The 16586-nt window shown below is 36.1% G+C and overlaps 1 protein-coding gene across 1 annotated transcript; it reads left to right on the forward strand.

The window, feature by feature from the left end:
- The first annotated feature begins 14291 nt into the window (after positions 1–14291).
- On the forward strand, positions 14292–15218 carry LOC122479113 (olfactory receptor 6F1). The gene has a single exon (XM_043573141.1). The coding sequence runs from the start codon at positions 14292–14294 to the stop codon at positions 15216–15218; it is 927 nt and encodes a 308-aa protein (XP_043429076.1).
- The last annotated feature ends 1368 nt before the right edge of the window (positions 15219–16586 follow it).

The following is a 16586-nucleotide window of genomic DNA, read 5'->3' on the forward strand; positions in this document are numbered from 1 at the left end:
TTATTAATAACAAGTCAATTAGATTGATGTAATATAGGGATTATTGTTTATAAAATAAGTTTTTAATAATATTTTGAAAATTTATCTACTTAAAAATAGTTTCAATATTTTTTTTATTTACTTGTAAGTTAGTTAACATATAGTGTAATAACAATTTCAGGAATAGATTTTAGTGAATCATCATTTACATTTAGCACCCAGTGCTCATCCCAACAGGGGCCTTCCTTAATGCCCATCACCCATTTAGCCTATCTTCCCACACAGCACCCCTCAGTTTTTTCTCTATACTTAAGGGTCTCTTATGGTTTTTCTCCCTCTCTGTTTTTATCTTATTTTTGCTTCTCTTCCTCAATGTTCATCTATTTTGTTTCTTTTATTTATTTATTTTTTTAAGGTTTATTTAATTTGAGAAAGAGAGAGGGCACTAGTGGGGGAGACGCAAGAGAGAGGGAAACACAGATTATGAGCAGGTTACAGGCTCTGAGCTGTCAACACAGAACCCAATGCAAGGGTCAAACTCACAAATGGTGAGACCTGAGCCAAAGTTGGACACTTAACTGATTGAGCCACCCAGGTGCCCCTCATCTGTTTGGTTTCTTAACTTTCACATATGAGTAAAATAATATGATAGTTGTCTTTCTCTGCCTTATTTTGCTTAGCATAATACTCTCTAATTTCATCCATGTTTCAGCAAATGGCAAGATTTTATTATTTTTGATTGCTGAATGATATTCCATTGTAAAGATGATGTCATATGTACACTAGATCTTCTTTATCCGTTCATCAGTTCATGGACATTTGCGCTCTTTATATACTGTGGCTATTGTCGAAAGTGCTGCTATAAACACTGGGGTGCATGTGACCCTTCGAATCAGCATTTTTGTATCCTTTGGATAAATGCCTATTAGTGCAATTGCTGAATCATGGGGTAGTTCTATTTTTTTTTTCATTTTTGGAGGAACATCCATTCTGTTTTCCAGAGTGCCTGTACCAATTAGCATTCCCACCAGCAATACAAAAGGGTTCCCCTTTCTCCACATCCTCACTAACATCTGTTTTTGACTGAGTTGTTAATGTTAGCCATTCTGACAGCTGTGAGTTGATATCTCATTGTGGGTTTTGATTTGTATTTCCCTGATGAGGAGTGATGTTGAGCATCTTTTCATGTGTCTGTTAGCCATCTGGTTGTCTTTTTTTTGAAAAGTGTTTATTCATGTATTTTGCCCATTTCTTCACTGGATTATTTGGTTTTAGGATGTTGAGTTTGATAAGTTCTTTATAGATTTTGGATACTAACCGTCTATCCGGTGTGTGATTTGTAAATATCTTCTCCCATTCCATCAGTTGTTTTTTAGTTTTACTGATTGTTTCCTTTACTTTGCATAATCATTTTATCTTGATGAGGTCCCAATAGTTCATTTTTGCTTTTGTTTCCTTTGCCTCTGGAGACATGTCTGGTAAGAAGTTGCTACAGCCAAGGTACAAGAGGTTGTTGCCTTTTTTCTCTTCTAGGATTTTGATGGCTCCCTGTATTACGTTTAGACCTTTCATCCGTTTTATTTTTGTGTATGGTGAAAGAGTAGTCAAGGCTCATACTTCGGCATGTTGCTGTCTAGTTTTCCCAGCACCATTTCCTGAGGTGACTGTCTTTTTTTCCATTGGATGTTCTTTCCTGTTTTGTCAATAAGTAGTTGGCCATACATTTGTGGGTCCATTTCTGTGTTTTCTATTCTGTTCCATTTAGCTATATGCCTGTTTTTGTGCCAGTACCGTACTGTCTTGATGATTACAGCTTTGTAATACAGCTTGAAGTCAAGAATCGTGATGCCTCTAGATTTGGTTTTCTTTTTCAACCTTAGTTTGGCTACTCAGGGTATTTTCTGGTAACATACATTTTTTAGAATTGTGTGGTCTATATCTGTGAAGAATGCTAGTGTTATTTTGATAAGGATTGCATTGAATGTGTAGATTGGTTTGGCTGGTATTGACATTTTAACAATATTTGTTCTTCCAATCCATGACCATGGAATGTTTTTTGATTTGTGTCTTCTTTAACTTTTTTCATAAGCTTTATATAGTTTTCAGTGTACACATTTTTCTCCTCTTTGGTTAAGTTTATTTCTAGGCATTTTATTTTGGGGGGTAGGGAGCAATTGTAAATGGGATCGATTCTTTGATGTCTCTTTCTGCTACTTCATTATTGGTATATAGAAATGCACCATTGTACATTGATTTTATATCTGTGACTTTGATGAATTCATGTATCAGTTCTAGTAGTTTTTGGTGATGTCTTTTAAGCTTTCACATAGAGTATTATGTTGTCTGTGAAGAATGAACGTTTGACTTCCTCCCTGAAGATTCAGATGGCTTTTATTTATTTTTGTTTCTTGATTGCTGAGGCTAGGACTTCAAACACTATGTTGGATAACACTGGTGATAGTGGACATCCCTGTTGTGCTACTGACCTTAGGGGGAAAGCTCTCAGTTTTTCCCCATTGAGGATGATATTATTTGTGTGTCTTTTGTATATGGCCTCTTCAACCACAATCAAGCAGAACACATTAATTACATAAAAAATAAATGAACTGGGGAAATGCAAGATGGCAGAGTAAGAGGATCTTAAGCTTATCTCATTCCATACTTAGAGCTAGATATCAATCATATCCAAGGAAATAACCAGAAAGTGATCTAAAGACTGGCAGAACAAACTACATGATAAATGTAGAAAAGAAGCTGCATCTGAAAGGTTAGGAAGGACAGAAACAGTGGTCAGGAGCTGTCCACAGAAGGGAGGAAGCTCTTGTCATGGAGAGGGAAAAGCACCAAGGAGCCCATAGAGGGAAAACAAATCCCTGTAACATCTGGCTTTTAAAACCACAGGGACTGAATCCTATAAGTTTGTATAGCCAATGGAGCTTAGAGCCTGGAGTTTTAAAAAGCTGACAGCACTGGGTGAACCAGAAGCATGACTGAGTCCCCATCCTTAGAAAGACAACCCAAGGAGAGGCAACATACAAGCAACACCTTGCACAATGAGAGGAAAATCTGTTTATACTGATTTCAGAGCATGTTGGGAGACTTCATGGAGACTAAAGGAGCTGGCAAGGACAATTTACCTCCCCTATCCACTGCATAAACACATAGCCACCTGTAGGAGGCAGCACTAAACAGACACTATGTAACTTGCTAGCAATGAGCTCACCCAGGTGCTCTTCTGAGGATATACCCTCTCCAAACATGCTGTCCTTGGTCCTGGGCTCCATGAAAATTTTGTTAACTCTACATATACCTCCACCCAGCTTCTGTGTGCACGCACTATGCCCCCGCAGCCACTACAGTTTGGGGGCTCTGGCCTAGGGCTAGCATCTCAATGCAAATCTTGATAATGCCATGCATGTGCCCTGCCCTGCTGATACCCTCACAGACACACCATGCCACTGGTCACCAACACTGCCACCATGTTCTATGACCCTGCCACCACCAGGCTGTGGGCTTCTGGACTAGGACAAGTGGTTCAGTGAAAGTTTTGCTAAAACCACCACCACACTTCTGAGCACTTCTGCTGTCATTTCCCATTAAAACTTGCCTGCCTGGATCTCAGTAACGTCAGAGAGAGCAAGCACAGCTTACAACAGGCAAAGACTCAGTGCAGATGTCTGGAATGAAAGAAAAAGTGACTCAGACATAATAACAAGATACAAGCAACATACATACAAGACCCACCTGAAGTTACAGTTCCTGCTGAACAGGGGACCCTACACTGCATGGCAATACAGGACCTGTTATTAATAAAACCACTACTTTTAAGAGCAGAAAACATGATTTTCCTAACCCACAGATATACACAGAGAGAGGTAGAGAAAATGAGTAGACAAAGAATGTGTCCCAAATGAAAGAACAGTATAAAATTACAGTAGGACATCTAAGGGAAAGGGAAAGAAGTAATATGCTTGATAACAAATTTTAAAGTAACGATCATAAAGATAATCACTATACTTCAGAAAAGGGTAGAGGACCCCAGTGATACCCTTGGAAAAAGAAATAAGAAATAACATATCAGATATGAAGAACTCAAAAAATAAAATAAAATATATAATTGATTAAATAAATGGTAGCATTCAGTAAATAGAGGAACATATCAATGACCTAGGTGATGGAGTAATTTAAAGGAATCAAGCTGAACTGATTAGAGAAAAGCAAATACTGCATAATGAGAGTAGACTTAGAGAACTACATGATTACATCAAACATAATAACATTCACATTCACACCCAGAAAGAGAAAAGAGGAGGGGGGGGCAGAAAATGTATTTGAATAGATAATAGCTGAAAACTTCTTGAATCTGGGGAGGTAAACAGAGACCCAAATACAAGAGGCACAGAGATTCCCCAACAAATTCAACCTAAACAAGTCACATATAATTAGACATATATATATATATATATATATAATTAGACACATAATTAAAATGGAAAACATAGTCATAAAGTAAGAGTTTTAAAATTTACAAATTTACAAGAGATAAGAAGACAGTTACATACAAAGGAAACACCATAAAGTTATCAGTGGATTTTTCAGAAGAAAATTTGCAGGCCAGAGGAAGTGGCATGCTATATTCAAAGTGCTGAAAGGGAAAAATCTCACTAAGAAATACTCTATCCAGGAAAGATAACATTGGGAATGGAAGAAAAGATAGTTTCTCAGAAGAACAAAAACTAAATAAGTTTATGACCACCAATCTAGCCTTAAAAGAAATATTAAAGAAGACATCTTGAATGGAAAGGAAAGACCATAAACTAGAGTATTAAAATAAGGAATTCTGTAAAAGTCAAGCAGTTAAGGGATTCACAAAATAAAAGGATATAAAATATCCTAGAATATGGAGAGTAGAGGAGTAAAGAATGGGTTCAAACTTAAGTGGTCATCAACATAATATAGACTACTACATATAGAAGATGTTATATGCAAACCTAATGATAACCATGATTGAAAAACGAGACATAGATATGCAAAGAAAAAAGAGAAGGGAACCCAAGTATGTCACTAGAGAAATCCAGCAAACCACGAAAAAGAGCACAAGAAAAAAAATCAGATAAAAGCTATAGAAACAACCACAAAACAGCAACAAAATGGAAAAAGAATACCTATCAATAATTACTTTGAATATAAATGGATTAAATGCTCCAATAAAAAGACATAGGGCTATGGAATGGATGAAGACACAAAACCCATCTATATCCTACCTATAAGAGATTCATTTCAAACCTACCAAACGCAGATTCAAAGTGAGGGTATGGGACACCTGGATGACTCAGTCAGTGGAGCATTCGGCTCTTGATCTCAAGATTATGAGTTCAAGCTCCACCTTAGTTGCAGAGATTACTTAAAAGTAATGTCTTAAAAAAGTGGGGATAGAGAAAAAAATTGAGGGGATAGAGAAACATTTATCACACAAATGGTTGTCAAAATAAAGATGGAGTAGCAATACCTATATGGAACAAAATAAACTTTAAAATGAAGTCTGTAACAAACATAAAAAAAGGAAACTATAAAATCATAAAGGGACAATCCAAAGAGAGGGTATAAAAATTGTAAATATTTATGCACTCAACATGGAGACACCCAAGTGCATAAAACAATTAAAAACTAACATAAAAACATTCCATCCAGCAAAACTATCATTTAGAATAGTAGGAGAATTAAAGACTTTCTTACAAGCAAAACCTAAAGGAATTCATGACCACTAAACTAAACAGCCCTAGAAAAATATTTAATATTTAATATTCTTTGAGTGGACAGGAAAATGTTGTAAGTGAGAATATGAAAGTAAAAAACAAAAAAGCAATAAAAAACTAAAAAGGATTAAAAAAATAGGATTCAAAGAATTCAAAGGATTCAAAAGGATTCAAAAAATAGAAGTTTATAAAATATGATATCAAATAACTGATTGTGGAGGGAGAGGAGTAAAGAATGAGTTTAAAATTAAGTGTTCCCAGGGCATTCGGGTGACTCAATCAGTTAGGCTTCCAACTCTTGATTTCATGATCTCACGGTTGTAAGATCAAGAACTGTGTTGGGCTCTCCAATGGGCGGCGAGCCTGCTTAAGATTTTCTCTCTCCCTCACCCATTGCCCCTCCCTTGCTCATGCACGTGCACTCTATTTCTCTATGTCTCAAAAAGTACATAAATAAATGTTAAAATTAGGTAATCCTCAGCTTAATATAGATTGTTAAATGCAGAAGATGTTATATATATAAACCAAATGATAACCACAAATTCATAACTCAAGAATGAATATGCAGAAAATAAGTAGTAAGGCAGCTCATGAGGTTATACAACAGACTTAATAGAACATAGAGAAGAAAATTGACCAATACATAGAGGGCTTTCAGACCTGGTCTGAGCCCAATAAAGTTGACTGTTTATTAAAAAAAAAAAAAAAAAAAAGGTAAGGCATGAAGTATATCAATAATGAAAACAAGCAAACCAGGACAGAGAGAAAGAGAAGAAAATATAAGAGAAAAACTCCAAAAGTAACAACAAAATCAGTAACAAAATGGCAATAAATACATATCTATAAAAAAATTAAGTTTATTTATGAGAAAGAGACAGAGAGAGAGAGAGGGAGAGAGAGAGAGCACAAGTGGGGCAGGGGTAGAGAGAGAGGGAGACACAGAATATGAAGTAGGCTCCAGGCTTTGAGCTGTCACCACAGGCCCAACATGGGGCTTGAACTCACAACCATAAGATCATGACCTGAGCTGAAGTTGGATGCTTAATGGACTGAGCCACCTAGGCACCGAATACATATCTATCAATAATCCCTTTGAATGCAAATGAACTAAATGCTCCAATCAAATGACAGAGGGTGACAGAGTGAATTAAAAAAAAAGTCCGGGGCGCCTGGGTGGCACAGTCGGTTAAGCGTCCGACTTCAGCCAGGTCATGATCTCGCGGTCCGGGAGTTCAAGTCCCGCGTCAGGCTCTGGGCTGATGGCTCAGAGCCTGGAGCCAGTTTCCGATTCTGTGTCTCCCTCTCTCTCTGCCCCTCCCCTGTTCATGCTCTGTCTCTCTCTGTCCCAAAAATAAATAAACGTTGAAAAAAAAATTTAAAACAGAAATTATTAAAAAAAAAAAAGTCCATCCATATCCTGTCTAAAAAAGAGTCATTTCAGAACTAAAAACATCTGCAGATTGATAGCATGGGGATGTACATTCATTATGCGAATGGACATCAAAAGAAAGGCAGAGTAAAAGTTCTTGTTTCAAACAAATAGGCATTAAATCAGGGACAGTAGCAAGACACAAAGAAGGACACTATACAATCATTAGGGGACAATCCAGCAAGAACATATAACAATTATAAATATTATGTGCCCAAGAAGGGAGCTTACAAATATATAAAATAGTTAACAAATATAAAGGAACTAATCAATGGTATTAAAATAATACCAGAGAACTTCAATACCACACTTACATCAATAGATTGAGCATCCAATCAGAAAATCAAGAAAGAAACAGTGGTTTTGAAGGATTCACTGGACCAGATAGATTTAACATATATATTCAGAACATTTCATCTTAAAAGAGCAGAATACACATATTTTCAAGGGCACATGGAACATTCTATAAAATAGATCACATACTAGCCCACAAAAAAAGCCTCAACACATTAAAAAATATTGAAATAATACTCATGCATCTTTTCTGATCACATTACTATAAAACAAGAAATCAAGCAGATGAATAAAATCTGGAAAGACTACAACTAAATGGAGGTTAAATAAAATGCTACTAAATATTGAGTAGGTCAACCGTGAAATCAAAGTAGAAATCAAAATCACATGGATACTAATGAAAATGAAAACACAATAGTCAAAAACTTTGAGATGAAGCAAAAACATTTCTAAGAGGGAAGTTTATAGCAATACAGGCCTCAAAAAGCATAAAAATCTCAAATAAACAGCTAACCTTCATCTAAAAGAGATAGACAAATAACAACAAAGCCCAAACCCAGAATAAGGAAGGGAAAAATCAAGATTAGAGCAGAAATAAATGATATATAAACAAACAAACAAAAACAATAGAACAGATAATGAGACCAGGAGCTGGTTCTTTGAAATACATCTATAAAATTGATAAACCTCTAACCAGCCTCATCAAAAACAAAAAAGAAAGCATTCAAATAAAATCACAACTGAAAGAGGAAAAATAGCAACACCACCACAAAAATACTAACAATTGTAAAAGTATATTATGAAAACTGACATGCTAACAAATTGGGCAATTTAGAATAAGTGGTTTAATTCCTAGAAACAGATAACTTACTAAAACTAAAGCAGTAAGAAATAGAAAATCTGAACAGATCAATTCCAGCACGGAGATTAAATCAGTAATCTAAAAAAAAATAATAATAATAATCCAAAAACAGAAGTCCAGGACCAGAAAGTTTCACAAGTGAATTCTACCAAACATTTAAGAGGTACTACCTATTCTCAAACTGTTCCAAATAAATAGAAGAAAACCTTCCAAATTCATTCCATGGCACTCCTATCACTCTGATACCAAAACTAAATAAAGACACCACAAAAAAAGAACTAAAGGACAATATATCTGGTGAATACAGAGGCAAAAGTACTCAACAAAATGCTAGCAAACTGAATTCAATAATTCATTTTAAAATAATCATTTAACAAGATCAAGTGGGATTTAATTCCAAGGTGCCTGGGAATCTCGGTTGAGCATCCAACTCTTGATTTTGGCTCTGGTCATGATCTCACAGTTCATAGCTTCAAGTGCCACATCATGCTGTGAGCTGACAGTGCAGAGCCTGATTGAGATTCTCTCTTTATTCCTCTTTCTCTACCCCTCCTTTGCTCATATGCTGTCTCTCTTGCTCTGTCTCTGTATCTCAAAATAAATAAACTTTAAAAAGGAAAATATATATATATATATATATATATATATATATATATATTTATACAATGAATAAAATGAAATCAGCAATAAAAAAGTGAAATCTTGCCATGTGCAATGACATGGATGGAGTTAGAGATTCTTATGCTAAGTGAAATAGGTTAGAGTAAGACAAATACCATATGATTTTACTCATATGTGGAATTTAAGAACAAAACAAATGAACACAGTGAAGAAAAAAGAACAGAGAGGAAACAGGAGACAGTCTCTTAATTACAGAAAACAAACTGAAGGTGACCAAAAGAGAGGTAGGTTGGGGGATTGGTTAAATAGGTGATGGTAATGAAGGAGTGAATTTATGCTAAACACTTTGTGATGTACAGAATTATTAAATCACTTTGCTTTACCCTTGAAACTAACACTGTATGTTAATTAAACTATAATTAAATTTTTTAAAAATTAAAAGATAAAAATAAAGATTTCCAGATAGTTAGAATCATTGAATATTTGCATTTTCTAAGAACTCAGAAAAACAAAACAAAACAAAAACCCTCACATTAATATTTGTAAACCCAAGAAAATATCTCTTTTACCCCATCCAAGATCTTTATTAAATTATAAAGTTGCTTAAATCAAACGCTTGAAAATATTTTGAAACCTCCATTTAGAAAGTTCTTTTCTTCTTGAAGTAGCCTAAGTACTCAAGAGAGCGTAAAATTATCCCCTTTTCCCAGAAGATTCACACACACATAACTAATTACTTAATAGCAAATTGTTTTCAGTATGGAGATCACTAAAAGAGAGATTGAGATGGAGAAAATGTAAAGTACCAAAAGTAAAATTGAATGTAGCTAAGACAGGAGTGGATCAGAAGGAAAGGAAAAACAAAAGAAAACAAAACAAAATAAAAAACAGAGAAAGACTAAGAATAAGTTTCAAAGGCTATGGAAGATTATCTAATTAAACAATACTGAGTATTAAGAGAATGTTGTATAAAATGATGAGGTAACCAAATTTTTAAAAGAAGAAAGAAAGATTACAATAGAAACACAGTATTTTTAAATTAATAATATCACAGCATAAGAAAGAAAGAAAGAAAGAAAGAAAAGAAGAGAGGAAAGAAAGAAAAGAAGAGAGGAAAGAAAGAAAAGAAGAGAGAAAAGAAAAGAAAAGAAAAGAAAAGAAAAGAAAAGAAAAGAAAAGAAAAGAAAAGAAAAGAAAAAAATCAGGGAAAGGATAAAGTCCAAAAACAATTTATAGAGTTTATATATACACCGGAAAGAATTACAACTGGGTAAGTGAACAGGATTATTACTTGCTTCCTGTGTTCTATTCAATAATTGATCAATGAATGGGTAAATAAATGAATGGGTTATCACAAATTGGTTCTGTAACATATAGCCATCACAGCATTTAATTCCGGAAATTTCTTATGATTCAGAAATAATATAAATGTGTTATTTTTACTAAAATATTTCATGTATAAAACCAACTGTTTTTATGTATTCAAAATCATTTTTCAAATGTAACAAATTAAAATTACTTATTAAACTCTCACTAAATTGTCAAAAACGAGGACTCTCATAAAAAAGAATGATCATTGTTAGTTAATTTGAAAAATCAAAAGGCCATTTACTTAAAACCAGTAAATCAAACTATTCATCTAAGTTTTTAAAAACTTTGCCACATGCCAAAAGTCCTGTAGACTTTCCATCTTAGAATTAATAGTAAAAGTACTCAAACATAGAGCAATATATACAAATGTGGGGCATAATCATCACATACTTCAAATAAATATTATTAGTTCATGATATCTGAGAAATTCAGCAATATAATTGGAAGCCAAACCTGAAATTATCATTTCATAGTATGGAAATATTCTATTTATTGTTTAATATATAGTCATAACAATTGCTTTTTAAATTTTGAAAATGAAAAATAATTATTTTATTCACATTATTTAATTTAATATAGGATCATTTCATGCTAATATATTTTAGAAATGGTTGACCATTTGAATATAAATTAAAATATAATTTATTTGAACCTGTCAATCAGACTCAATAGAGACCCATTTAAAAAGTGTCTCTGAAAGCAGCAGCTGCAATGTGCTATGGCTCTGGCATTGAACTTACAGAACTGATACTCACAGCTCCATGTGGGGTAATTTCTCTCGCTTCTGTGTGCTTCAGTTTTCTCATTTTTAAAACTAGTAGAATGATGATAAAACCAAAGTAATAGGATTTACAATGATCGTGTTATGCTAGTGACTTCCAAGTAAGCATTCACTATATGTTCGCTACTGTTAACTATTATTGTAAGTTTACATTTAAATGGCAGCTTCTTGACTACATTTTTAGGGAACAATTAAACAATACCAAAGACATTAACAGTGGTCATAAGTACTTTGAGGTAGAAAAGTTATTGCATATATATTGGCTATGAATGATACAGATGTTGGGTATAATAGCTTTAAGAAATTTGTGAAAGCCATTATTTAGCATTTTTTGCTGGTGAGCTTCTTCTTCTTCTTTAATGTTCATTTATTTTTGAGAGAGAGAGAGAGAGAGAGAGAGAGAGAGAGAGAGAAGGCATGAACGGGGCAGGGGGCAGAGGCAGAGAGGGAGATGCAGAATCTGAAGCAGGCTCCAGGCTCTGAACTGTCACCACAGAGCCCACCACTGGGCTCAAACTCCAGAACAGTGAAATCATGACCCAAGTCGAAGTCGGATGCTCCACCAAGTGAGCCACCCAGGTGCCTCTGATGAGCTTCTTTCCTTTGTATTTCTTATTGTTCTGTCTCATCTCACAATATCTAAATTAAGATATATTTTTTTATTTATTAGGATAATTAATTAATAATCGAGATCCTTTACTACCCAACCAACCAGGGGAGAGTCATGTCATCACCCTGTTCTTTATACTATTTATTTAAAAAAATCATAAGGATGTTAGACCCTTCCTCCTCAGATTAGGGTCCTCATCCAGTGGTGCCTTCTGTTAATTCGTGTGCAATGCAGAATCACAGGGCCCACCACAGATGACTGAATTATAATCTATATTTTCACATCACCCTCAAGTGATTCACATGTCCATTAGAATTTGGGGTCACTGTTCTAGATGACTTTGAAGTTGCATTCTGCCAAAAATGTGGTATATCTACCATAGGGGCCTATTTACTTTGTAGACTCATTTGTAGTATAAATATGTTATTGACGTTAGATATATGTAATGAATATGCTGATAACTATAGAGATAGTATTTCTTTTGGAGAGTATAAAAATGTGACACATGAAAATGGAGACAGAGGACATTCTTTCATAACAAAATGCAAAGAGTCCACTTAGACTCCTTTCAAAATCTGCTTCTCAAGTTAGATTTTAGTTACCACCATGTTTGACAATAAGAGCCCCCAGTTGATCTTCTAATTTATAGATTCTGTCCTCAAAAAGAAGCATTCAGAAATAGATTACAAGAATTATTTTTATAGCCTTTTATTTCATGGTAACATAAGTGGAAAATTATGGTCTTAATGACAAAGAGAAGCATATTTTGCATACCTGAAATTAAAAAAAAAATGGACTTATCAATGTTATTTACTGCATAGTAAAAATAATCACCATCATCAATATTTTTTCTGTCATTCAGTTATTCTTTTTTTAATGTTTATTTATTTATTTATTTATTTATTTAGAGAGAGACAGAGAGCCTGAAAGCACGCATGAATGAGGGGAAGGGTTAAAGAGAGAGGGAGAGAGAGAATCCCAAGCAGGCTACATGCTTTCAGTACGCAAACCAATGCAGGGCTGGATCCCACAAACAGTGAGATCCTGACCTGAGCTGAAATCAAGAGTAGGATGCTCAACTGACTGAACCACTCACATGCCCCTCAATTATTTTTGATAACAATTTAATTTTTAAGGTTTATTTAATTCCAGTTAGGTGATGGGAATTAAGGAGTGCATTTGTTGTCATGGGCAGTTGGTGTTGTATGTAAGTGATGGATCAGTCAGTTCTATACTTGAAACTAATATCACATTGTATATTGACTACCCGGAATTTAAAGAATTCCTTTTAAAAAATAGCTAGTTTTTCAACATGATTTTCTGCTTTTAGCCTGTTCAAAACTTTCCAAATGAGTATCAAGAGGTCTTAGACACAGAAAGCAGTTGCTTTAAATGCATTGTTAATAGGGAAATACTTTCTGGTGTAAAGAATGTATCACATTAATAATGTTAATGAGTTTTTCAAGGTCAGAGAAGACAAAAATCCTTTTACACTGATTTAATTTTTATAGTTTACTCCTGAATATTATTTTTGAAGTCAGAGCTTATAAATTAGAAGACCAATTCAAAAGCTATAACTGTCAAAGAAGAGAGTGACTAGAACCTACAATTGAGACACAAGGGCAAAAAGAAAAAAAAAAATGCATGTTTTCCTTTAAGGACCAGGCAGAAAGAGTCTAGTTATAAAGTAGTGAATTGTGAATTCAATACGAAATGGGTATCCTTTTGTGCATTTAACTTTTTTTTAAAATTTTTTTTAACGTTTATTTATTTTTGAGACAGAAAGAGACAGAGCATGAACAGGGGAGGGGCAGAGAGAGAGGGAGACACAGAATCTGTAATGGGCTCCAGGCTCTGAGCTGTCAGCACAGAGCCCAATGCGGGGCTCGAACTCACGGACCGTGAGATCATGACCTGAGCCAAAGTGGGACGCTTAACCGACTGAGCCACCCAGGCGCCCCGAACTTTTTTTAACATTTATTTATTTTTGAGAGACAAAGAAAGGTAGAGCGTGAGTGGGGGAGGGGCAGAGGGAGAAGGAGACCCAGGATCTGAAGCAGGCTCTGGGCTCTGAGCTGTCAGCACAGAGCCCGACGGGGAACTCCAACTCAGGAACCGTCATGAACCGTGAGATCATGACCTGAGCCTAAGTTGGACGCTTAACCAACTGAGCCACCTAGGTGCCCAGCCCTTTGTGCATTTAGATGTAATCTATGGTTGTGCTGGGGCATATCCAGATTAGGATGATGAAGGTCCAAAGACTGGATTTGAATCTCGGATCTGAACTATAACTATAGGTGCAATCTTTATGAAAATTATAAAATGTTCTGTGCTCGTTTCTTCAAACACTAATTGGTTATAATAGCACATATTATTAAATTTTTATTAAATTGTATTAAATTGTTATTAACCATGCACAGCTCCAAGTACAGAACAGGCACTCAACATATGTTAGACTGTCAGTCTGCATTCAGTTATTGAAGCACCGTCATGAATTCTGTTCTTTTAATTTCTCTAGGACAGTGTGATTGGATAAAAACCCTATACTGTGTGGTTTCTAGTTACTGGTATTTCTTACTACTTCCTCAATGGGCACAGACAATGCAACTCACTCCCAGGATTTCCTCTTGCTGGGCTTTCCTGGGTCCCAGGGCCTTCAGCTATCTCTCTTTATGCTTTTTCTGGTGATGTACATCCTCACAGTGAGTGGTAACATGGCTATCTTGATGTTGGTGAGTACCTCCCACCAGCTACATACCCCTATGTACTTCTTTCTGAGCAACCTCTCTTTCTTGGAGATTTGGTATACCACAGCTGCAGTCCCCAAAGTCCTGGCCATCCTTCTGGGGAGAAGCCAAACCATATCATTTACTGGATGTCTTTTGCAGATGTACTTTGTTTTTTCATTGGGCTGCACAGAGTACTTTCTCCTGGCAGCCATGGCTTATGACCGCTATTTGGCCATCTGCTATCCTCTACACTATGGGGCCATTATGAGCAGTCTGCTCTCAGCACTGCTAGCCCTGGGATCCTGGGTGTGCGGTTTCCTAGCCATTGCAGTGCCCACAGCCCTCATTAGCACCCTGCCCTTCTGTGGTCCCCACACTATCAACCACTTCTTCTGTGACATTGCACCCTGGATTACCCTGGCTTGCACCAGCACACAGGCAGTGGAACTCGTGGCCTTTGTGATTGCTTTTGTGGTCATCCTGAGCTCATGCCTCATCACTCTGGTCTCTTATGTGTATATCATCAGCACCATTCTCAGGATCCCTTCAGCCAGCGGCAGGAGTAAAGCCTTCTCCACATGCTCTTCGCATATCACTGTGGTGCTGGTCTGGTACGGGTCCACGATCTTTCTTCATGTCCGCATCTCCATCAAAGAGGCCTTGGATCTGACCAAAGCCGTGCATGTCCTGAACACCATGGTGACTCCAGTTCTAAACCCCTTCATCTACACTCTCCGTAACAAGGAAGTAAGAGAAACTCTGCTGAAGAAATGGAAGGGAAAATAAACTGCCCCCAATAGAACAGATCTCTGTAAATATCTCCCTTTGTCTCCAAGTAAGAAAACGGAAGGAAAATGCAAATATTTCTTGATACAGAGAGAGAAAAAAACTGAAGGAATAAAATAGACTACATATACTTGCTCTACTTTTTTTATAAGTTTATTTTTAAGTTAATTTATTTATTTTCAGAGAGAGAGAGAGAGAGCACAGGTGAGGGGCAGAGAGAGAGGAGAGAATCCCAAGCAGGCTCTGCACCAGCAACAGAAACCTAGAGATCCAGATGCAGGGCTCAGACTCACTAATCACTGATGAAGTGGGATTATGACCTCAGCCTAAATCAACAGGTCTAGGCTGAATCTACGGAGTCACCAAGTATCCCGGTCTACTTTTTTTTCCCCCTAGAACCTGTTTACTTATGTATTTATTTATTTTTAATATGAAATTCATTGACAAACTGGTTTCCATACAACACCCAGTGATCATCCCAACAAGTGCCCTCCTCAGTGCCCATCACCCACTTTCCCTTTCCTCCCACTCCCCATTAACCCTCAGTTTTTTCTCAGTTTTCAAGAGTCTCTTATGGTTTGCCTCCTTCCCTCTCTAACTTTTTTCCCCTTCCCCTAGCCCATGGTTTTCTGTTAAGTTTCTCAGGATCCACATAAGAGTGAAAACATATGGTATCTGTCTTTCTCTGTATGGCTTATTTCACTTAGCATAACACTCTACAGTTCCATCCACATTGCTACATATGGCCATATTTCATTCTTTCTCAAGGCCAAGTAGTATTCCATTGTGTATATAAACCACAATTTCTTTATTCATTCATCGGTTGATGGAGATTTAGGCTCTTTCCATAATTTGGCTATTGTTGAAAGTGCTGCTATAAACATCGGGGTACAAGTGCTCCTATGCATCTGCACTCCTGTATCCTTTGGATAAATTCCTAGCAGTACGATTGCTGTGTCATAGGGTAGATTTATTTTTAATTTTCTGAGGAACCTCCATACTGTTTTCCAGAGTGGCTGTACCAGTTTGCATTCCCACCAACAGTGTAAGAGGGTTCCCGTTTCTCCACATCCTCACCAGCATCTATAGTCTCCTGATTTGTTCATTTTAGCCACTCTGACTGGCGTGAGGTGGTATCTGAGTGTGGTTTTGATTTCTATTTCCCTGATGAGGAGCGACATTGAGCATCTTTTCATGTGTCTGTTGGCCATCTGGATGTCTTCTTTAGAGAAATGTCTATTCATGTTTTCTGCCAATTTCTTCACTGGATTATTTGTTTTACAGGTGTGGAGTTTGGTGAGTTCTTCATAGATTTTGGATAACAGCCCTTTGTCTGATATGCCAATTGCAAATATCTTTTCCCATTAC

This window comes from Prionailurus bengalensis, chromosome A1 (assembly GCF_016509475.1).
Source record: "Prionailurus bengalensis isolate Pbe53 chromosome A1, Fcat_Pben_1.1_paternal_pri, whole genome shotgun sequence".
Classification (NCBI taxonomy): Eukaryota; Metazoa; Chordata; class Mammalia; order Carnivora; family Felidae; genus Prionailurus; species Prionailurus bengalensis.

Excerpts from the sequence above, each read along its gene's own strand:
- LOC122479113 (XM_043573141.1), top strand. The coding sequence starts at position 14,292 with ATGGGCACAGACAATGCAACTCACTCCCAGGATTTCCTCTTGCTGGGC.